Source organism: Lithobates pipiens, unplaced genomic scaffold (genome assembly GCF_037356315.1).
Source record: "Lithobates pipiens isolate NorthernLeopardFrog02 unplaced genomic scaffold, aLitPip1_a1.2 Scaffold_18, whole genome shotgun sequence".
Taxonomy (NCBI): domain Eukaryota; kingdom Metazoa; phylum Chordata; class Amphibia; order Anura; family Ranidae; genus Lithobates; species Lithobates pipiens.
The window spans coordinates 188,335,117-188,359,933 of NW_027507758.1; the positions used below are offsets into that span (position 1 = coordinate 188,335,117).

Consider the following 24,817-nt stretch of genomic DNA (forward strand, 5'->3'; position numbering starts at 1 on the left):
AAATTGTGCCCCGCTATTGTCATCAGTAAAAGAAATTATGTCCCACTGCTGTCGGTGGAAAGATTGGTGCTTAATTATTGTAGCCTTGTAAAAGCAATAGATCAGGGCATCCATGACAGGTTAGGCCTCCCTCATACCAAAGCTGTCGAGATGGAAATAAACATGCATCCCAGTGCTCAGGAACCATAAAAACAGGTAGAATGCTTTCTTTAGGGCCCAAGGTTTTGCTGATCAATCAGCCTTATACCAGGTTTCCACTAGTGCGACTTTTCATGCGATTTTGGACTGAAAAATGAGTACCGTTCATATCTGTGCGACTTCAAAGTAGTCCCTGCACTACTTTGGTCCCACTTTGATGCAACTTTAGGTCCATAGACCTCAAGAATACACAGGCAATACACGAGGCAAAAAAATTGCGGCAAAATTGCGTGACTTTGGGAACGCAATAGTGGAAACATAGCCTAAAGTCAAAAAGGTCTGTTCAGAGAAAAAAAAAAAAAATGATTATCTATAAAGTGTTGGTATACATTTACCTTCATAGGTCTTTGGAGGCAACAAAGCCAGTATATCATAAAGCCTGAGACGGACCATCGCAGCACTTGCCTTTAAGTGTGCACCATGAGCCTTAATTACAGAAAGGATGCTGGAAGCAAAATAATAAAAAAAAAAGTAGAAAGGTAAAAAACAAACCAAATAAATCACTGTCCAAAAAAGTACACAAATAAGCATTCCTCTATTTGTGGTTGAATAAGCCATGGTTCCAGTATGACTCCAGACCCCTTTTTTCCCCCATGTTTGGGTAGAGTTCAAATTTCTGTCTAGAACTACATTGGGGAGATTTTCTGTCACCAACACAAGAAATCGGGTAGCGATTTTCCCTTTTACAGTAAGGCAGTAAAAACAAAAGTTCTAAGCCAGGGGTGCCCAACCTTTTGAAGAGTAAGGGCCACTTAAGCGACTTAGTAACCAGTCAACTGCATATGCAGAGCGGACACGGACATGGCCCACTCTACTCTATGGGCCCTCTGATCCTCCCAGATGGAAGGGGACAGATCCCCTTCTGTTTTTTTTTTTTCTTTTAGCGGATCGGATTAAAGGTATGCAGGTGTAAACAGACACAAGCCTGTTTACATTTGCGGCTACTTATGCCGCGTACACACGGGCGGACTGTATGGCGTACTTAGTCCGTCATACTATCGACTGAACGGACTTGACCACACACGGATGCACAAACAGTCCGTCGAAAGCTTGCGCGATGACGTGTACAGCACGTACGACGGAACTAGAAATAGGAAGTCCAATACACAGCAAAGCACCCTTCCGCCGTGTAAATCCTTTCTGAGCATGCGCCATTCTTAGTCCGTCAAACTAGCCTACTGACGAGCGGATTGTCCGCTGAAACCAAAGTACGACGGACAGAATTTCGAAAAATCCGAAATACTTAGTACGCCAGACTGCACGCTGAAAAAGTCCGCTGAAGCCCACACACGAGCGGACTGTCCGCTGAAATGTGTTTAGACGGACTAAGTACGCCATACAGCCCGCCCGTGTGTACGCGTCATTAGAGGTGAACAGAAGGTCTGATTGGGTTAGACCGATCATGGGAAAGGGGCCTAAGGCTGCTTTCACACTGATGTGCTGTGGTCTACCCAGAGCAGTGCACCTCTGGCTTTCCTGTGGGTTAGCTGCACTTTGCCATAGAATTCTATTATATCCTGCAGGTGTTGTGCACTTTCTGAAAGCGCACTAAACCCATTAGGTAATATCAGAGGTCTATGGCTCAGTGCAGTTTGAAAGCAGCCCGTTAACCACTGAAGAGCAGATATACCCATATATACACTGTAATTATAGAATTAAACATACCTTTAATAACATTCTTCAATTTGGGTATCGCCAGGTTTTGCTGTTCCAGGCAGAGTGCATTTGGTATCACTCCGCCTGTGACAGGAGGTGGCGCTATACAGGAAGCATCGTCTTATGTGGCTCTGCCACGCAACTGCAGGCTTCCTCTACCATCGGCTTCATTCACAACACTGCTGCTCTGGGATGCCGGGTTGGTAACCCGTGATCTGGGCTTGCCAACCAGCCATCCAAGAGCAGGAGGTCACGGGCCACATCAGAGGGCTCCACAGGCCACATGTGGCCCCCGGGCCACTGGTTGGGCACCCCTGTTCTAAACTTTCATTACTTTCATAAAAAAAAATTTTTCCTTCCATTTCGATTGGAGTACAAAAGGCGAGTAGAAATCTCCCCAACAGAGACACAGCAATACAAACCTTACCTGCTCTATCCAAAACTAAATAAAAAGGTCTGGGGTTGAGCTTTCAATTTCTGGTTCACAGAAAATGGGAAAGAAACTTGTCTTTCTTTCTGTGTCAGGGGCATGGGCATGACTGGCCTCAGCTACAGGCTTGTCACCACAGTGTGGACAGAGGCTAGACCTTTCCAGGACCAAAGACAACACAGAAAGCGCAGTACTGATCAAGCTCTGCTCCACTCCACCCAAAATAGAAAATAATCATATTTTATTTTGAGTTGGGTTGCCCTTTAAGACTCAGGTGGCTGAAGCTTACATTATGAATCATAGAAAACACAATGCAGAATGAAATACTACTTACTGAGACATCATAGTCATAGCACATTCAATGGGTGTCATCAGTTTCCTAATCACATCCTCTGTCAGCAGTTCAGGACAATGAGCCACAAAGCTTCGCATAGCTGGAGAGGGGTAATTAAAATAATGTCAGGCAGACAAAATGAACAAACTTTGGATTGAAAAAAATATTTCAACAGTGCTGACTGAATCAAATTTAATAAATGCTGCAAAAGAATAAACCTGCTCCTACAAAAACAGCTTCAAGAATTATTTTAATGTATTTATCATACAATGCTGGTTAAACAAAGTATGACAAACTCCCCGTTAACAATACACATAAAAAAAAGTATGAAAATATATTTCATGATACAGAGCTACTAAACAAACTGAAGCTAAGGTAGTTTAAATAAAAGATAAAACTAGAAAATATGTTATAACCGTTTTATAATAGATTCTTACCACAAAGTGCTCCAGCGCGTCCTTCCAGAGTCACCTGCCAAGTAAAAGCATCTCCTTTCGCTTTTTCAGCCTCCAGCTCCTTCAGGGAACGTGGAAATACATTTCTCCACAGCAGAAGCATCTTAGGAAGATGATAGCGCACAACCGAGGGACCTGTTTGTTAGCAGTGCATCACATAAGTGAATTGGCTGGCAAAGTCATATGTGCTTTAATCATTTCTAACATAAAACAGACAAATGATTATTGCAAATTTTAGGAAGCAAGAAGCAGATTCATTTGGCATAACCTTGTAAAATGAGTCAGTTGTTAGCAGCAATACCACTTAAAGTGGTTGTTAAGGCAGTGCACACAGCCACTGCCAGACCCTGTGCTAGGATTATATGATGTATATACTATATGCCATTTTTTAAGATTGTTCTTATAAATACCGCTTTTTTTTATCCCCGATCATCGGTCACGTGACCGCCCAGGGCTGTCTTTCTCCGCTGTATGTATTCCAGAAGGAGGGGCTGAGCTCAACCTCTGACGTCTGCCGGGCGGTCACATGACCTCCCTCTGCAATACAAACATGGGAGGAAGACAGCGCTGGGCGGTCAGGTGACCACCCGGCAGACATCAAAGGGAGAGCTCAGCTCCTCCCTCCGGAATACATACAGTGGAGAAAGACTGCGTCAAGCGGCCACATGACCGCTGATCGGGGATAGGAAAAACTGCATTTATAAGAAGAACTTTAGAAAATGGCATATATCATATAATCCTAGCAGAGGGGCTGGCAGCGATTGGGAGCAGTAATGTGCGAGCTGCTCGGAACGGTGAGAGAAGGGGAAGGATGGGGCGGCTCACAACCAGGCAGAGAGGGGAGGGGGGAGAAGCAGAGAGGAGAGCTGCAGATAGCAGGCTGTGGATGACAGAGGCAGGTAAACTGACCACTGTGTCAGGGCTCAGCAGCCATGATACAACCGTGGTCAGTTTACATAGGGGAGGGCAGAAACCGGCAGGATCAACCCGGTATTACAGGTGTTACAGGGGGCCAAATTACACAGCACAAGTTCTGTGCTGTATAAAATGCTTTAAAGAAACAGGATCAATATTTTTTATTTTTTGGTGTTAAATGCTTTAAACATGCAAGCAAGGAAGATGCAAATAAAAAGGCATACATTGGTTTGCCAAAAGACCCATTTATTGTGAATGATCCGATACCTAATGTCATTAGAGCTCCAAGCAGTAGCCAGCCAGCCTGAGTTCGCTGCAGGGACAGTCTGCTGTTTTGGGACGCTGTGCGTAGTAAGTCCTCAGCTATACTGACAACCATCTGTCAAAGAAAAAGGAAAAAAGTCAAGATTTCAATCAAGATGCTATATACAGGTAGTTATAATTTAATGAATGTATATCATTAGAATTTTTTTACAGCTCACCCAATGGAACAAAGTACATATAGTTATTTGTCCCATGTTTCTAAGAGCTTTCCAACCTTAGTTATCAGTACTGGCCTGCCCCACCCCTGACTTCCATGACCGATCTCACAACAGCTTTAAAGGAGACGCTTAATTTATAGCCACAGCTTGTCTTAGCTGTGAAAACTTTCCAAAGACAACCAATGAGAAGAGGAATGCAAAGGGCAATTCCCCTTGCCATTGTTTGTGCTTGTCAGAAGCTCCATCCCAAGTGGTGACTAAAACGTAGTACTAAGAATATTAAATTAAGGTTACAGAACTTACAGCCAGCAGTCAAATTAAAAAAAAAATAGAATTTTTTTTATAACTTACCTGTAAAATCCTTTTCTTGGAGTACATCATGGGACACAGGGCCTTAAGTAATTACTTAATGGGTTACAGGCCACCTTCAGGTGATGGACACTGGTTATACCCAATCCATGAAGTTCACCCCTATATAAACCCTCCTCCTTCCAGGAGCACATCATTGCAAAGCAATATACTTAAATCCCCAAAAAGAGGGGAGGGACCTGTGTGTCCCATGATGCACTCCAAAAAAATGATTTTACAGGTAAGCCGTTATAAAACTCCTATTTTCTTTATTGTACATCATGGGACACAGAGCCATAAGTAATTACTTAATAGAACGTCTCATAGCAATACTACTTGAGGGGAGGGAGACACAACCCGGAGGGTACCCCCAGACTTGAGGACTTATGCTGCTGCCTGCAGCACACTGCGCCCAAAGGCGATATCCCCATACCCCCTTACATTCAGCTGATAAAGTTTTGTGAATGTATGCACTGAAGACCAAGTTGCAGCTTTACAGATCTGAGCCAGAGGCCTGATGACGCACTGCCCAAGTAGCACTAAACGCCCTGGTAAAGTGCACCTTAACTTGAAAAGGGGGAATCTTACCACTTAAATCATACATTTGAATTATCACTTGCCGAATCCACTTAGTGACAGTGGATTTTGACACTGCTCGTCCTTTCTTAGGACACTCCAGCAGAATAAATAAGACATCAGTCTTACAAATCTGAGTAGTTGCTTTTAAATAGATTTTCACTGCTCTCAACACATCAAGGCAATGTAGTGATCTTTCTTCCCTGGAACATGGTTTTGGAAAAAGCTATGGCAGGACAATATCTTGGTTCAGGTGAAAACCTGAAATGACTTTTGGCAAAAAAACCTGGACGAGGGCCTAACACCATTCATGTCCTCATGAAAAATCAAATATGGCTCTTTACAAGAAAGAGTAGCCAATTCTGAAACCCTCCTTGCTGAGGATATAGCAACAAAAAATACCAACTTTCTTGTCAGGACTAGGGGAATCAGTTGTATTGGTTCAAATGGTTGTCTTTGTAACACAGACAAAACGAATTTCAAGTCCCAAGGGTTCAAGGGAGGTTTGACGGGCGGATTAAGCCACATTACGCTTGAATAAAGCCACGGAGACTAAAGAATGAGTAGCAAGTGGTCTTTGAAATAAGACCGATAAAGCTGAGACTTGGTCTATAACAGTACTTAAGGCCAATTGCATTTCTACCCCTAATTGTAGAAAAGCAAGAATTCTGCCTATGATTTATCTTCGAGGGTGCCAACCCTTGGATTCACACCAGGAAACATAAGCCTTCCAGTCTCTATAATATTATAGTTCTGGAAGCTGGCCTCCTAGCATTAATCAGGGTAGAGATAACTGCCCCCGAAAGCCCATGTTTCTTTAGAATGTGGGTTTCAATAGCCAAGCCGTTAAATTTAGACCACAGGGAAGGATGGAATATTGGTCCCTGAGAGAACAGATCTGTCCGTAGTGGGAGGGACCATGGGCCTTCCATGGCCATCTCAGCGATTTCTGTGTACCATGACCTTCTGGGCCATGCTGGTGCCACCAGAATTATCGGCTTTCTTTCCAGCTTGATCCTGCAAAGAAGCTGAGGCAGCAACTGAATGGGTGGAATGCATAGATCAGTGAGAACTGATCCCATTGGGTCAGTAACGCATCCGTTGGGCATTCCAATGGATCCCTTGTTCTGGCCACAAAGTTGACCAACTTAATGTTAAACCTGAATGCTAAAAGATCCATGTCCAGATTCTCCCATTTTTGGCAAACAGCCCGAAATATGTCGGGGTGAAGAGACCATTACCCTGGGAATAACTGCTGGCGACTTAAGTAGTCCGCCTGCCAATTCTCTACTCCGGGAATGAAGATTGCAGAAAGGCATGGAACATGCCTTTCTGCCCAAGTTAGAATATAGTTCACCTCTTTGTGCTGAGAAACTTTTGGTGCCCCCTTGCTCATTGATATAGGCCACAGCTGCGGCATTGTCGGATTGAATTCTGACAGGGCAATCCCGTAACCTGAAAGTCCAGGCCTTTAGAGCCAGACATACTCCCCAAATCTCTAGGATATTGATGGGCAAGATTCTTGACCACTGTCCTTGGGCAGTTGTCTTTTCTAGTACTGCTCCCCAGCCTGAAAGGCTGGCATCCATCGTTACCACTTTCCTTTCAGCAGACTCTGGGTTAATGGCCACCAAGTAAGTCTTTGGGCCACTCTTGGGGACAGCCACATTGGTAAGTCTAAAGTGTGAATTGTTTTGTTCCAAGCAGACAGGATACTGTTTTGCAACAGTCTTGAATGGAAATGGGCATAGGGAACTGCTTCCAATGAAGCTACCATGGTTCCTAGCAACCTCATGCAGAGGCAAATGGAGGGCTTGCCATTTGACCAGACCCTCCACACCAGCTCTCTTATGGATCTGATTTTTTTGCTTGAGGCAAGAACACCCTTTCCTGGGCTGTGTCTATGATCAAACCCAAGTACTCCAGCCTTTTTAGCGGTATTAAGGAAGATTTATCTAGGTTGAGAATCAAACCCAAACTTTTCAGATAGGTAGTTGTAGTGCGTATTGCTTTTCTTCAAAACGAGTCACCGATTGATCTATAATTAATAGATCGTCTAGGTACACTTTGACTGTTATGCCCTGTGCCCTTAACCCGGCTAGAAGTGGGGCCAGCACTTTGGTGAACACCTGAGGTGCTGTAGCTATCCCGAAGGGCAGGGCTACAAATTGAAAATTCTGCTGTTCTAACGCAAACTGCAGAAACTTTTGATGAGCAGGAAATATATTGGCATGCAGACACACATTCCTGATGTCGGTTGACGGCAGAAGTTCTCTTCCTAGAAGGATAGAAACTACCGACCTGATTGTCTCCATGTGAACGGAACGGATCTTCAGGAATAGATTTAGCTTTCTTAGATCTAAAATGGGTCTGACATCTCCATTTGGTTTTGGTTTTGATTTGAATAAAACCCCAGACCTTGCTCTTTTGTGGGGATCTGTACGGTCACCCCTTGAGATATTAATCGGTCTAGTGCCTGAAACAGATTTTTTTTTTCTCTGGATCTTTGGGAACACTTGATCTCAGGAAACAAGACAGTGGAAAGTCCCGAAAGTCTGCAAAAAGGAAATTCAGAAGTCTTCTCCCCCACCTTGATGAGGGGGGTTGCCTCTTCATGATGAGGCTTTAGGATTCTGTTTTGCATATTTCCTACCCCAGGGCTTCTTTTGAGCCTGGGTCTGACCCTGAGGTTTTCCTCTAGAGTCTGATGGCTGAGGCCGTCACCACTGCTTAGAGACGGAAGCCCCTGGCGCAGGGGAAAGCCTGTTTAAGTGAAGTAAGTTAAAATTTTCTTTTAACTTGATATATTTATCCAAGTCTTCTACAAACAGTCGCTCCCCATGAAAGGGGAACCCAGTTAGGAGGTTTTTACATGGTGTTTCAGCTGACCAATTTTTCAACCACAGGATTCTGTGCATATGTACAAGCATAAGCGTAAGGACAGGATGCCTGGTGAATAGAGTCTTTAATTGCATCTATGGAAAAACATAATGCCTTAGGTAGTTCAGTCAAATTCTGAGCTTGTTGTGTAGGAAGCTCTCTAAGGGCCCGTTTAAATTGGTCCTTTAGGGATTGGCAGGTGCCTATCGTGGTGACTGTGGGCTGAGTGACGGCACCTGCTATGGTAAAAGCAGATTTTAGCAGGGATTCCAACTTCTTATCTGTTGGATTTTTAAGCATCTGTGCATTGTCTTCAGGACAAGTTATTCACATTGGAAATTGCAGCGTCAATTGCTGGTTCTTTCCATCTTTTGGAGAATTTCTCCTCCAGAGGATAGAGAATTGAAAACCTCAAAAATAGGCTGTTCAAGTAATGCATGTGCAGGAAACGCATGCAAAAGATTGGAAGGTTTTAAAGAACCCAAGGAAGAATCCAAGTTTTCATGAGACTCTGTTAGAGGCAGCAAGAAAGTGGAAAGTGGAGATTGCATCAGCAATTTTTCAGATTGAGAAGCTGAAAAAGGTCCATCTACCGTTGTTTCCTCTGCAGAAGAATCATCGGCCTGTTTCTCTTCCTGATCAATTGAGGGTAAAACCTCATCGTGTGCCCTCTGTTCCCCTTGCAAAGCTGAAGCGAGGAAGGGGGACCTAGTACGCTTCCTATCCATTTGAATGGAGGATGCCATTAAAGCCGATAATCTTTTTTCCAGACCCTGAAGGGAGGAGGAAAGGGCATCTTTAGTCACGTATACAGGTGCTGAGAGGCAGCTGCACCATCAATTTGCTACAAAGACTCACCCCGAGTTGCCATAGTTGTTAATTCAGGCAAAGATGACAGCATGGAAATACAGCTGGAAATCACAATGCCTGGGAACCTTTACTTTTTTTGGCTTTTGTTGTGTCTTTTTTTGGCAGGCATAGTCCTAAGTACAAAAACAGAGACGCTATACACATTGCACTAAATCGCTGAAAATATTCATGACTTTCAAAGCGGCTATAAAGTCCAGCCTAGTGATGGAAAAAGTGTCCTTCCTGTATCAGGAATGCCAGTTTTGAAACCCATACGTGTCCCACAGCTCATGTGTCCCTGTGTGCAGGCAGCTTGTTTCCTCCTCATCAGCAGAGGAGAGACTGACGCAGCTGTATTTATCTGTTATTAGCCTGCCGTGCATCTTCGTGGATGTTTCACGGCACCTGCATTGCGCCCAGCCCCCTCCCCCTGTCCCCCTTACCCTCTGTCCCCCTTACCCTCTGGTCCCATCAGGGGAAGTAAAAATAAATTTTTTGCAGATTTGTTGCAAAATCTCCTTCCACACGCTATGCAGCCAGAACCGAGCAAACAGTGAGACAACAGTAAGGCATGTGCATAGACACCATCCAGTGGAGATTTTAAGGCATGACAACATTTTTTCCTTAAATGAAAGAAAATGCATAGATGTTTTTAATATCTAAATTGTCTTCCCTTACCTTGTCCTCACCGCAGGATTTTGCTGAATTAACAGGAAAATGCAAGGCCTGGGTCCATAAAAACGGGGGTCCAACTGCCTTGGGCCATGTACAAGCACCCCATTAGGAAGCTTGAGGTAATGTAACAAGACCTAAGCCCTGGGTTCCTGGGATCCAGCCGTACAAAGAGGCATTACAGGCAAAACCTTGTGCTTCGGATACGAGGTCCCAGGTACCATCCATCTTAGGCCTCAGTGGCACTTCTGGATGGATCTGGCTTCTTTTTATGGAGGAATTTACATCCAGCATGGATGCCTCCTGGAGCTCCTCAGAGCACTTCTTCACTTGTGACCAACACCTTAGACACTGGCAAAAAAACTAATGTGCTCCTGGAAGGAGGTGGGGTCATATAGGGGAGTAAATTTCCTTTGATGGGGTTTACCAGTGTCAACACCTGAAGGTGGCCGATAACCCATTAAGTAATTACTTAGGGCTCTGTGTCCCATGATGTATGATAAAGAAAGGCGTCTTTCCTGTATCAGGAATGCCAGTTTGCAACCCTCACGTGTCTCACAGCTCCTGTGTCCCTGTGTTGCAGGCTGCTTGTTTCCTCCTCATCAGCCGAGGAGAGACGGTCATAGCTGTAGCTTTATTTGTTTTAGCCTGCCGTACGTCCTCGTGGACATTCATGGCACCTTGTTTAGGCCCCGCCCCCTCCGAGAAAAATTCCACCCCTTTTTACATTTAAAAATGTTCCCAAGAGTAATAAAATTAGCAGTACCAGAGGGATCTCTGGTGGGGTAACGTATGGGGGCTGATGTCCCCCTAACCCTCTGGTCCCTTCAGGGGGAGAAAGAAAACATTTTCAGATTTCTTTTACCTTGATTAAAAAAAAAAAAAAAAAAAACTCCATGCACACGCTGCTGCGACCACACACAGACTGAGCTTTACAGTGAAGACAACAGAGTAAGGTATATGCATAGACTCCCTCTAGTGGAGAGTTAAGGCATGACAACATGTTTTCCCTAATGGAAGAACACACAGGTGTTTTTAATACCCAAGTTACCTTATCCCCGCCGCAGGATTTTCTGAATTAACAGACAGTCCATCCTTGACCCATCACGGCGGGCTGCGTTTAGCAAACCTTCAAGGACCAGGTCCCTAAATATTGGGGCTCCAACTCCCTTGGACCTGTAAAGCACCCCACCAGGAAAGCTAGGTAATGTAGCAAGACCAAAGCCCTGGGTTCCTGGGGTCCAGCCCTACAAAGAGAGGCGTCGCAGGCAAAACCTCATACTTCGGATATGGAGCTCCTCAGAGCACATCTTCACTTGTGACCAACACCTTAGATACTGGTGAAAAAACTGATGTGCTCCTGGAAGGAGGGGGGGGGGTTATATAGGGAGTGAACTTCCAGGATTGGGTATAACCAGTGTCCATCACCTGAAGGTGGCCTATAACCTATTAATTACTTAAGGCTCTGTGTCTCATGATGTATGATAAAGAAAGAATTCTTTGCCAATGTGGGATATGAAAGGATGAATGGTAACAAATACACTACCACAGATATTTGTACACATATCCTTTGCTTCTTACCTTTCCTTTGGAGTGAGGGATACCCAAGGGACACTGGTGCACACCTCCAAGAAGGGCCGCCATTGCAAAGCTGTAGCCACTGACAGCTTCTGGGGAATTCTTTAGGTTGTTGAGCCTCTCTGCACATCGGTCAAGAAGTGGGGTCAACTGAAAAGGTAGAGCTACTGCAACACAGCGTAAACACCATGCAGAAGCAAGCCTGGCTGCCATACTGGGGTGAAGGAGAACAGAAGTCACCGTATCCTGTAAACCTATAGGTCAAACAAAAAACAAACACACACCACACAACATGGGATGTAAATATAGCTGCAGAATATAAAATATACATGGGTATACTTGGAGACTATGCGGTTACCTATTGAGGGCTCCTGTATGAGAGGAGATGCAGTGGAGTTTAAGCTTTGCACCAGACTGCCCAACTCTTGCAGAGCACACACCATTACATGCTGACTAGCAGATACATCAGCAGCACCAACTTTATTCTCGTTATTTGCATCATTTACAACGGCTTCTGTAAAATGAAAAAACGATTGAAAAAAAAAAAATAGATGAAAAAAGCAAGAGCATGTTTTTCTTAAATGAATATGTGAAAATTGCATTGATATTACAGGGAAAACACTTCACTACAAGGCAAATTTAAATAAGAATAAAACAGACATCTTACCAACAGATTTCATTTGTTTGCCAATTGCCTGGCAGATCTCTTTAGCTGCTGCATTTTGTGCCTTTTCACCAAGCAAACTGCCAACTGTGGCGCGTAGAATAAATGACACGCATCTTCGAGAATAGACTGCCTCTACATGTGTCTGGGTGGCTCGTGGATGCGAGACTAGGTCAAGCACATGTGAAAGAAAAGTGGCAAAATTGCGCTCCAGCCACTGTCCTCCTAAAGTGGTGACAAGGACTACATATGCCTATAATGAAACATGAGGTTATGTTTTACCATCACAATATCACCACTCACATAGTTAGTCAGGTTGAAAAAAGACAAATCCATCTAGTTCAACCATAAAAAAAAATAAAAAAAATTATATCAAACAATCCCAAATATCCAATCCTTTACCCACAGTTGATCCAGATGAAGGAGAAAAACCCCAGCAAAGCATGATGCAATTTGCTACAGCAGGGTAAAAAATTCCTTCCTGAACACCGAGAGGGAATCCGATTTTCCCTGGATCAATTTTGAAAGCACGGGATACACCTGTGTGATAACACCCATTTGTGTTGGTGTTCAAAAGAGGGAGAGTCATTGTAGTATTTTACACATAGCCAAACAGCCAGAGGAAGAGCAGGGATGCACACAACTGTATACGGTAGCTGCTGATTTATATGATAACCGGATGACTTGAAGATTCGGTAAAGTATTTGGAGAAAGTGTCCCTTTGTTGTTTTTATATATTATATATATATATATATATATATATATATATATATATATATATATATATATATATATATATATATATACATACATACACACAGATATTTGTGCATGTTGATCATATCCCCCCCTTAATCTCCTCCAGTCGAGAGAATAAATTCAGTTTCTCTAATCATTCCTCATAGCTGAGCTCCTCCATGCCTCTGATCAGTTTGGTTGCCCTTCTCTGCACATGTCTCCAGTTCCCCGATATACTTTTTGAGAACTGGTTCCCAAAACTGAACTGCATACCTTAGATGAGGTCTTACTAATGATTTGTACAGGGGCTAAATCATCTTTCTCTCTCTTTCTCTCCCTCTCTCTCTCTGGAGTACATACCTCTCTTAATACAGGAAAGGACTTTGCTCGCTTTGGAAACCGCAGCTTGGCATGGCATGTTATTATTAAGCTTATGATCTACCAAAAGCCCCAGATCCTTCTCCACTACGGATTCCCCCAGTTGTACTCCCCCTAGTAGGTATGATGCATGCATATTCTTAGCCCCCAAGTGCATAACTTTACATTTATCAACATTAAACCTCATCTGCCACATGGTCGCCCAATTAAACAGTGCATTTAGGTCGGCTTGTAAATTGAAGGACGTTATTCCACTGCATAGCTTGGTGTCATCTGCAAAGACTGAAATAGTACTTTTAATCCCAGACTCTATATAATTTATAAAGATATTAAAACGTAAGGGTCCCAACACTTAACCTTGAGGTACACCACTTATAACCTCTTCATAAAAAGAAATCAGATTTGTTTGACAACTTCTGTCTTTCGTAAACCCATGCTGTCTGTTGCTTAAAATATTTTTTCCTGCAAGAACTCATCTATGTGGTCTTATTAATCTCTCCAGTATCTTCCCTACTATAGAAGTTAAACTAACAGGTCTATAATTACTTGGTAAAGACTTTGTTCCCTTTTCAAATACAGGCCACACATTTTAGGTACCACAATTTTAAATATAGGAAATCACTTCTCTGTTTAGCCTTAATTCAGATTAATTCCAATTCATCATCATCTTGTAAATGAAAATTAATAATAAAGGCGAAATATCAGTGAAATGTATCTTTTTTTTTTTTTTAAACTTCCCATCGCCATCACTGCCACCTATCTGTATTTTACTGGTGTTCAGCTACTTGTCTGCAGCTCAGCTTTAAATGTCCTAATACTGACAGCTTTAAAAATGTATTTTTAGTTTAGAAGAATTGCCAGAGGACTAATCAATAGCACCTTCCATTATTCAAAGATTATATGGTCACAAAGATATTTGAAAAAGCAGTTTTCATACTGTGACATGAGCCTAAGGGTTGGTTCACACCACAAAAATGCACTCCAGATCTGCCTCAGATGCGATTCTGCATACGTGTTTTTGATGTGTTCTGATGTATTTTTTTTTATGCGTTTCTAGATGCCTTGTTTCTTCCTTTTTTTTCCTGTTTTTTTAGGGGGGGGGGGGTCCAGTGTGTTTTTGATGCATTCCGGGGTGTTTGTCTATGGATTTTATCATGTTCCAGTGTTGGAAAAATGCAGCATTTTCCACTTTTTTTTCCTGGCCCGCCCTGGTACTGACTGCACTGTTGTGAAATATGCCAGTGGAGACCTTATAATCTACTGTCCATGCAGTTTTGATGCAGACAAAAAATGCACTGGACTGTATGTGGTGTGAACTGGCCTTTAGGCCTGACAAACATGGCTCATATTTCAGACGATTCCTGCCTAGTTTGGTCAAACAGAGACAGCATCCAGTCAGATGCGTTTCAGTCCCCATAACAAGAAAAAAAAAAAACACTGGGGAACCAAAGAATTTCAGGGGCTCAGCATTCCCCTTTCAATATGGCTACAAAAGGACACAAAGTGTAGGTAATACATATAGATAAAACACATATAATGTTTTATAGCCATACATTAACCAAGTATAGACTCCTGAACAGTGTTCAGACTGTCCACTAGAGGGACCAAGGACCCTGTTGAACAGGATACAAATACAAACTTGATTTACATGTGTAGAGCCGTGGACAAGAGTTTTGAGAATGACACAAATATACATTTTCACAAAGTCTGCTGCCTAAGTTTATATGATGTAAATTTGCATATACTCCAGAATGTTTTTAAGAGTGATCAGATGAATTGCAATTAGTTGCAAAGTCCCTATTTACCATGAAAAATTTGATTTTTTTTTTAACAGCTTACCTGTAAAATCCTTATCTTGGAGTACATCACGGGACACAGAGCCATAGTTATTATCTATATAGGAACCTTATAACCTTGTACACCGGCATCCAATACAGGAAGTTCACTCCCTATATAACCTCTTCTCCTAATTCTCCTCTTCTCCTAATTCTCTTCTTGTCTCCCGTCACTCCCGCACATGCGCACGGGAGATTTCTTTCCGGCAGGGTCCGGCTTCTGCCGGACTTTCAGCCGAGAATCCCCTGTGCACATGCGCCGCTGCAGTCAGCGGCGCATTGCGAGGGGAATATCTCCTAAACCGTACAGGTTTAGGAGATTTTTGTTTACCTACAGGTAAGCCTTATTATAGGCTTACCTGTAGGTAAAAGTTGTAAAAAAAAGATTATACAACCACTTTAACCTGGCTAAAGGTGTTGCCAGGACTTTTGTAAACACCCAGGGGTGCTGTAGCTAGCCTGAAGGGCAAGGCTACAAACTGAAAATGATGATGTTTTACCTCGAACCACAGAAATCTTTGGTGAGCTTGAAATACAGGGACATGCAGATAAGCATCCCTGATCTCAATAGATGCCAGAAGTTCTCCTCCTTGTAGAAATGAAACCACTGACCTGATCAACTCCATGTGAAAAGAACGGTTCTTCAGGAACTGATTTAGATTCTTTAGATCTAGAATGGGTCTGACATCTCCATTCGGTTTTGGTACCGTAAAGAGGTTTGAATAAAACCCCAAACCTTGCACTTCTGTGGGGATTTGTATGATCACCCCCTGAGCCAGTAATCAGTCTAGTGCCCGAAACAGAGATTGCCTTTTCCCTGGATCTTTGGGAACGTTTGACCTCAGAAAACGAGATGGTGGAAACTCCCGAAATTCTAGTTTGTACCTTAGAGTTACTGTGGAGATGACCAATTTGTCCTAAATTTCCTCTTGCCAGACTTCTGAAAAATTGCAGAAGTCTCCCCTCCCCACCCCGGTGAGCGGGGGCACCCCTTCATAATGAGGCTTTAGCATTTTGTTTTTCAGGTTTCCACCCCCAGAACTTCTTTTGTGCCTGGGCCTGACCCTGAGGTTTTCCTCTAGACTGACGGCGGAGGCCGCCACCATCGCTTAAATGAAGGGCGTTTATTCCTTCTCTTAATTGGCAAAAGTACTTTTCCCACTTGAAATCTTTTGGATGTATTTGTCCAAGACATTTCCAAATAGTCGATCCCCATGAAAAGGAAAACCAGTCAGGAGCCTTTTGCATGGTGCTACGGCTGACAAATTTCTTAACTACAGGATCCTACGCATATTTACTAGCACAAGCACAAGGTGGGGCGCCTGGTGACTAGAATCTTTAATGGAGTCTATGGCAAAACATAATGCTCTTGGCAATTCGGCTAAATCCCAGGCTTGCTGTACAGAAACCTCCTTAAGGGCCTGTCTAAACTGGTCTTTTATGGACTGACAGATGCCTATTGCAGCGACTGCAGGCTGAGTAACCGCACCTGCCAAAAAAAAAAAAAGGAGGATTTTAACAGCCTTTTATCCTTTGGATCCTTAAGCATTTGTGCATTGTTCACTGGACAAGTTAGACTTTTATCCACACTGGATATAGCAGCGACGACTGCTGGTACACTCCATCTTTTGGTAAATTTCTCCTCCATGGAATGGAGTACTGTGAATCTCTTTGGAGGAAGAAAATGCTTATCCGGGTGATGCCATTCAGCATAAATAAGCTGTTCTAGTAATGCATGGACAGGAAACGCATGCAAAGGCTGTGAAGGTTTTAAGGAACCCAAAGAAGAAATAGAACTTTCAGCTGACTCAGGGGCAGCTGAAAGGCGTGGCTATAGAGAAGTGACCTCTTTTGAATACACCGCAGCAGCTGGTGGTGTGAGGATTTCTTATAGTGAATCTTGCTCTGATAAGATGCGAGTAGTTTTCTGTTTTCAATAAACCTTTCTTAAAGACATACTACACTATGGATTCTCCTCCTTTTTACATGTAACGTTTAAAATGAGAATCTAAACTGTGGATGGATGAATAACCAAATTCCCAGGGAGATGCCAGAGAGCGACACAGGCGCTATACACTGTGAAGGCGGTTTTTCCCCAGTAAGGGTAAAGATCTGGTGAGCGCAATATAATTCATTTTCACCAAAGCGCACCGGGGATTTTCTTTGGATATTTGCACGAGGCACCATTTGGATTATGAACTGTTTAATATATTACAAAGGATTTGTCAGAATTTTATGTTTATAGGATAATAATATTGCATTTTTTTATTTATTTCAGTATTTTTCACTAGGTGTATATTACCAATTTTTTTTTTTTTTGTTTCACAACCTTTATTGGTATGGATGTATAACTGTTTAACCAATTGCATGGATTAGGAATAATTTTATTAATTAATAGAGTGACACACATTTTATTTAAGGGTATAGCGCCAATTCTACAGGACTTTTTTTTCACATTGTACTGGGAAATGCCTGTATGCAGCACCTTATCTGCCCCCACGACTCCAGTGTCCTGTGTGATCAGCAGCTGTGCTCTCCAGCACTTTAGCTGAGGAGAGTTTTTATTTTAAGCTCTGTGTCCCTGGTGCCTGCCCCCCCCCCCCGTTTTAAAGTTTTAAGTAATTCCCATGTTTGGGTCTTGACAGTCGGCAGATCCAGCGAGAGGGGAGGAAAGGGGAGGCCGGAGAACAAGGCATAGAAAAATATTGACTCTTTGCACAAACTTAATGTAATAGTCAATAAAAGCCTTTGACACTTATGAAATGCTTGTAATTATACTTCAGTATACCATAGTAACATCCAACAAAAATATCTAAACACTGAAGAAGCAGACTTTGTGAAAAATTTATATTTGTGTCACTCAAAACTTTTCGCCACGGCTGTATGGTGAACATATCATTTTGATTTTTCAGGAGTCCGGTGCAAAATTGTGAGCCAGACGGTGACCGCATTCAATCAGATGCAATCACAGGTGAGCTGGCTGTCAGAATAAAATAGCTGGCGTTGAAGATTCTTTTACCCACACTGTTTAGCGTGGATGAAGAAAATCTGTCTGATTTTTCTTGTTTAGATTGTGAGCTGAATGGGAGAAACCTATACATGTATGGATGACCTCATCAGAAAGATCTTCTATATAAACCTATTAAAGCCAAGGAGGCTTTTCACATCATCACTTTTAATTTACTTTTTTTTTTTTCTCTAAAACAGTAAATTAGCACAAATGTCGCAATTATTTTTTAGCTGGGAAGGCAGCTTGAAAACCATGCGTTTAAACCAGGGATATGTAATTAGCGGACCTCCAGCTGCTGCAGAACTACAAGTCCCATGAGGCATAGCAAGTATCTGACAGCCAGAAGCATGACGCCTAGAGACAGAGGCATGATGGGACTTGTAGTTTTTCAACAGCTGGAGGTCCGCTAATATCCTTGGTCTAAACAAAGAACCCTATACCTGTATACCTAGGTGATGCACTACCAGTGGCATAAAATATTGCCGTCTATGTAGAATAGTTAGAGCAAATTTGCCTAAAATGAACAGTCATGTTCAAGCCAACATTTTATAAGTAGAAATACAGAACAAAGACAATTATGACTAATTATAGGCATACGCTTAAGCACCAAAGTTAGGGAAAAAAAAGACAGACACTCACCTGTGTCACACCAACTCTTACTTCCCGACTTATTGATCCTCCTCCCTTCAGCATTTCTCCTCCACTCTTTAGAAATCCAGATCCTCCCCGCAGAAATCCTGTAGCCATGAGCTCCAGCACCTCTTCTAAGGTGGCTTTCTTAACATTCTGACGCATTACTTTAATTACAAAAAAAAACGTATGTGAACAGTGGTGGTAATGAAGCTACATAAATACGTGAGATAACCGATTATTGTAGGATACTAAATGCTGAAAGAACAAAAAAAAAAAATATCTTAACAGATTTAAAGACAGAATAGTGCTTGACAGTTTATTAATTGGATTTAAATGTTTCCAAGTCTGTAGTGTACTGATAAATGTTACAGAAGGTATACACACTTATTTTGGTCACAGCCTCGTGTGCAGTATAGCATTGTTGAGAACATGACAACTATGCGGCTCTCTAAAAATTTAGAGATTTTTAAAGTAAAACTCCAGTTTAAACATTTTTTCCCCCTAGTTTTGAATTGCGCAAGGAAGAGTAGTGCCGCGTATATGTGATCGGAATTTTGATCGGAAAAAGCTCTGGTGGTTTTCCCAACGGAATTCCAACGGGATTTCGCTCAAGCAGCTTTGCACACACACACGGTCACACCAAATTCCGACTGCCAAGAACACGGTGACGTACAACACGTACGACGGGACTAGAAAAAGGACGTTCACTACCCAGTGGCCAATCGCTTCCATCTCCTAGTTGAATCTGAGTTTTTGCGTATCAGAATTGCATACACGCGATCGGAATTTCCGATAGAAAGTTTTTCCGTCTGAAAAATTGAGAACATGCTCTCGAATTTTTGCTGGCGGGAATTCGGCCAGCTAAATTCTGATGGAGCATACACAGTCGCATTTTCTGATGAAGAGCTCTCTTCGGTCTTTTGCTGGCCGAAATTCCGATCGTGTGCACGCGGCATTAGAAGATCTGTCAGGTTTTTACCAACACTGACAATTTATATTTGAGAAATGTATTTGAGGCTGTGTGGATTTTGATGGTACTACCATAGACATCAGTACATACATTTTACTAAAAACATTGGTTTTATTACATCAATTTAATAAAAAGCACACACTATTGTTCGATCTTACAGGCACTAAAAAGCTTGTTCTTATTTAGATAAATAAATAGGCAATAATATCTAGTATTGTTATCGCATAAAGTTTATCCATTTCTTCTCAACATTTCGTGGTTCTATCCGCTTCTTCAGGAATATTTTATTTAGCGAGCAGAACATCTATAGGAAAATATTGATAGTTACGACACAAGTATATAACAGCAAAACATATATACACTATATTGTCAAAAGTATTGTGACATCTGCCTTTTCACGCACATGAACTTTAATCGCATCCCAGTATTAGTCCATAGGGTTCAATATTGAGCTGCCCACCCCCCTTTGCAGCTATAACAGCTTAAACTCTTCTGTGAGGGCTGTCCACAAGGTTTAGGAGTGTGCCTATGGACGAGAAGGCCTGACTCCCACTCTCCACTCTAATTCACCCCAAAAGGTGTTCTGTTGGGTTGAGGTCAGGACTCAGGACTGTGCAGGCCAGTAAAGTTACTCCACCCCAAACTCATTCATCTAGGTCTTTATGGATCTTGTTTTGTGCACTGGTGCGCAGTCATGTTGAAACAGGAAGAGGCCATCCCCAAACTGTTCCCAAAAAATTGGGAGCATGAAATTGTCCAAAATGCATTGGTATGCTGATGCCTTAAGACTCCTTTCGCAGGGCGTCAGCAAAAGTCCTGCCAGCAGCTTCTTTGGAGCGGTGAACTCATCGCTCCTCCACCGCTCCTTCCCACTGAAATCAATGGGGCAGCGCTGTCATACCGGCTGCGTTTTACAGGCGAATTTAACCCCTTTTTTCGGCTGCTGGCGGGGGTTAAAACCACCCCGTCAGCGGCAAAATAGTGCCGCTAAAATGGTGCTAGAAATAGCGCTTTTTTACTGCTGACACCGGTGGTGGCACAGTGTGAAATGGGTCTAAGAATTCCCTTCACTGGAACTAAGGGGCCAAGTCCAACCCCTGAAAAAAGTACCCCACACCATAATCCCCCCTCCACCAATTGATTTTGACCAGTGCACAAAGCATGGTCCATAAAGACATGGATGAACGGGTTTGAGGTGGAGTAAATTGACTGACCTCAACCCGATAAAACATATTTTGGGATGAATTAGAGCGGAGACTGCGAGCCGGGCCTTCTCATCCAACATCCCAGCGACACACTCCTAAACCTTGTGGACAGCCTTTCCCAGAAGAGCTGAAGCAGTTATAGCTGCAAAGGATAGGGCAACTCAATATTGAACCCTACAGACTAAGACACCATTAAAGTGTAAAGGCAGTCCTAGTACTTTTGACAATGTAATATATAATCAATGCTGTTGGACAAAAACATCTGAATAACAAAGGTGCATAAAGGCTTTCCTACAACCCAAGGAGGAAACCTACAGCTCATGGGGCACCAGAGGCAAATGTCTCCCCTGCTTGGTCATTAAGTGTGCATGTAAGCCTGTGAATATAGGAACGGCTGCCTGGCCTCATGTGGTTTTACTTTGTTCTATCTAGGTTTCTTTTGAATCATTTAGGAACTTTTTTGAACCATAAGGTCCCCTGGCTGCATGTACATCTATCATTTTTGTGAACTGTATTATCTACACCGCTGATCTCTTGAGGTTGACCAATCTATTACATCTGCTTGCAGTTAAGGGGAGACTTATATTGGCTCCCTAATATGCTGTCCACATCTGTATATTTTTTAGGTTTCATGTACACAGGACATTTGTTTTTAGAAGTATTATAAACTATTTCAGCAATTCTGTTAGAGAAAATCAATCTTTCTCCGTGTCTCGCTCTCTCCTGCCTTAGGCCTCATGTACACCGCAGCTGGTAAATGGACGTTCAGATCCGCCTGTCAGTTTTTCAGGCGGACCTGAACGGATGCTCCATAGAGCTCTATGGAGCGTCGGATGTCAGTGGTGACAAGTTCGCTGACATCCGACCCGCTCGGATCTGAAAAAGTGTGACGGAGGAAAAAGCTATTTTTCCATCCGTCATCGGATCGGATGACAACGGACACTCCGGTCTGTCGTCACCCGATCTCCCATAGAGGGAGAGTGGCGCTGTGACAGGTCTGTCCCTGCGCAGTGTGCAGAGACGGACCTGTCATCTCCCTGCTCAGTTGAGATTGCTCCGACGATCCCCGCTGAGCAAGCGGATATCCATGGGGCGCGCTGATCCACCCCCTGTGAAAGGACCCTTAGGCATTTTTTTCAGCAGCCCCTGAACTGAATGTTATCTTATGGCTATAGGTGCACTCAGTCATTTATAGTAGTTTAGAAGCAGTTGAGGTTACTTCAAAGTGCTGAACTTAGATAAAATCCTTCTGCATCTGTCAGTAGCACAGAGTAACAGAGTAGGGTAGCGGGGAGCTGAAGTTAGAGCTCTTGTACAGTGTGTGAGAGCTGATTGGATGAAATCCCCCCCCCCATAACAATACAGAGCTGACAAGCTGTGTGCTGAGCCCGTCACCATTTTATCTCTGGTGTGGGGACAACTTGTCAGAAGTAACTCATGCTGCTAACAAAGGAATGAAGCACCAGAGAGAAATGATACTCAGAGCTTTGGAGAGAGACAAGTACATACAGATATATCTGCTTTATTCAGATTTCATGACTGAGGATCACAACCACTTTAATATGGTCACAGAGATTATATATACATACATACACATACACTGTATGTATATTTATACACAATGAAGTGGGTAAAAAAAAAAAAAAAAAAAAAAAAAAAAAAACTAAAAAAACACACACACACAACATAACATTTGCTGTTTTGGACAAAATTTGCTCTTATAAGAGGACTACTGCAATAATTACATACTGAATTTAGTTAGCAGAGAAAGATTTTAATAAAACCTACCTGCTGCCTGTTTTGGCATTAAAGCAGTCGCCATAACAGTTCCCAGGAGTTTAGACACCGCAACTCTGACTCCATAGTTGGAGCCTTCCAGGGCCTTGAAACAGAGTGTTGCAACATTCTCGAGCTCTGCTGTCCACATAAATACCGCTTCACTCTGAAGCTCCAACAAGCACTGTAGGAAGAGAATTTCTAGATTCATGTCTGGCCAAGTAAACTTGCTTTCCACACATATCACAAAGAGCTATGAGATGCAACACATTTAAAACAGAAAAAAAAAAAAAAATATATATATATATATATATATCTCTATCTTTAAAAAAGATACATATAGTTAGGTTGAAAAAAAAAAAAGACATTAGTCCATCAGAGAAAAAAAAAAAAAAAAAACACACGCAAATAAAAAACCTTTGTATTACCTATCCTATAACCATAGTTAATCCAGAAGAAGGCCAAAAAAAAAAAAAAAAAAGCATGGTCCAATTTGCCCGGTAGGGAATTAAACTATTTCCAAAAATGTGTATCCAGTTATATTTTGTGCATTTAGGAATGCATGCAGCTCTTTTTTTAAATAATCTACCGAGCTGGCCAGAATTAGTTCTTTAGGGAGTCTATTCCACATTTTTACAGCTCTTACTGTGAAGAAGCCTTTCTGTATGTGAAGATTAAATCTCTTTTTCTCCAGACGTAAAGAGTGCCTGATTTCTGAATTCTGATCGTCTGTACAAATTCCAAACGCACAAAATTCCTACGCAAGCTTGGAAACAATTCGACGCATGCTTGGAAGCATTGAACTCAATTTTCTCGGCTCCTCGTAGTGTTGTACGTCACCATGTTCTTGACGGTCGAAAGTTCAGAGAACTTTTGTGTGACCGTGTGTATGCAAGCCAAGCTTGAGCGGAATTCCATTGGGAAAAAAAATCCAAGTTTTTTCCAACAGAAAATCCGCTCATGTGTACGGGGCATAACAGGTCTGTATTAACCTAGTAAAGACTTTGATCCCTTTTTAAATATAGGCACCACATTGGCCTTACATCAGTCCAGTGGTACCATGCCAGTCATTTAAGAATCTCTAAAAATGAAAAACAATGGGGTAGATTTACTACAGCTAGTGCACTCATCTGGTGCAGCTGTGCATGGTAGCCAGTTTCTCACATCAACTTGTTCAATTAAACTTTGGCAATAAAACCTGGAAGCTGATTGGTTTCTATGCAGAAGTGAGCCCAATTTTGCACTCTCCATCTTTCGTAAATAAACCCCATTGGCTTTGATATAACAGAGCTCTTTGAGGGCCTTTAGACATAAGCTATCTGGTCAAGGTGCTTTATTCACCTTTATTTTGTCCAAACGTTTCAGGACCATGTACATTTTTTTTTTTTGCCATTTTGGAGCATTTAGGGCTATGTCAATACTATCCCAATTGAGAACTTGAGCTTTCCCATTTTCCTTCCCCCTTTAACACAGAGCTATACCAAAAAGGTATTTAATAAAATTTGCCTTCTCTGTGTCTACAGTAACCAACTAAAGGGCACTGATAGGTACCACTGATAGATGGGACTGATGGGCTATTAGTAGGGCTATCCTATTTATTTATCATTATTTTTATTTATGGTTGTAAATTAGCGCATCACATCCCTACCCTGTTTTATTGAAAAACATTAAACCTGTAACCTTAATAAGAGCATCACCTGTTTTAAGGCACATAGGGCACAAATAAAACATTGCCCTCCATACATATTGTTAGTAATATTAGTATTCACCATGGTTCCATCATGAGTAATAATCATAAAAATTACACATTATTACCTACAGTCGGACTCTGTCTTCTAATCTGGCAAAATTACATTTGTAACAGCCTGTCTTTAACCAACTGGGTTGGACCTAGTCCTGGTGTATCTAGCCAGGGTTTCCACATTGAATACATTTTAAGGACATTTCTGTGTTGGTAGGTAATTTTTTTCTCGTATTAGCATTTTATTCACCAGTTTGACCCATTTTTTGCCTGTGGGCACCCTCAGAATTATCCAAAGCCCCGTTATGGCCTTGCGTGCCATATAAAATAGCCGCATAATTGCCGTGTGGCCATTCGGCGAGAGTATCTCCAAAGCCCCGAGCAGACAGACACCTGGATTTTGAAGTACTGGGGTTTGAAATAGTAGAAAGCACATAATGCCAGTATCGGAAAAGTTTTGGACATTTCCACATAATGTATAATAGGTCACCATT

The 24,817-nt window shown here is 42.3% G+C and overlaps 1 protein-coding gene across 3 annotated transcripts in view; it reads right to left on the reverse strand.

Annotated features, from left to right (window-relative positions):
• HEATR5B (HEAT repeat containing 5B) overlaps window positions 1-24,817 on the reverse strand; it is a 139,137-nt gene that overhangs the window by 82,602 nt on the left and 31,718 nt on the right. For all 3 annotated transcript variants that reach the window (XM_077486447.1, XM_077486445.1, XM_077486446.1), the window contains exons 6-14: window positions 22,595-22,766; window positions 18,638-18,795; window positions 12,041-12,290; window positions 11,732-11,887; window positions 11,377-11,627; window positions 4,256-4,367; window positions 3,056-3,208; window positions 2,619-2,718; window positions 534-643 (exon numbers count right to left, since the gene is read on the reverse strand). In XM_077486447.1, coding sequence (XP_077342573.1) covers window positions 534-643; window positions 2,619-2,718; window positions 3,056-3,208; window positions 4,256-4,367; window positions 11,377-11,627; window positions 11,732-11,887; window positions 12,041-12,290; window positions 18,638-18,795; window positions 22,595-22,766 — 1,462 coding nt within the window. The remainder of the gene's footprint in view (window positions 1-533; window positions 644-2,618; window positions 2,719-3,055; window positions 3,209-4,255; window positions 4,368-11,376; window positions 11,628-11,731; window positions 11,888-12,040; window positions 12,291-18,637; window positions 18,796-22,594; window positions 22,767-24,817) is intronic.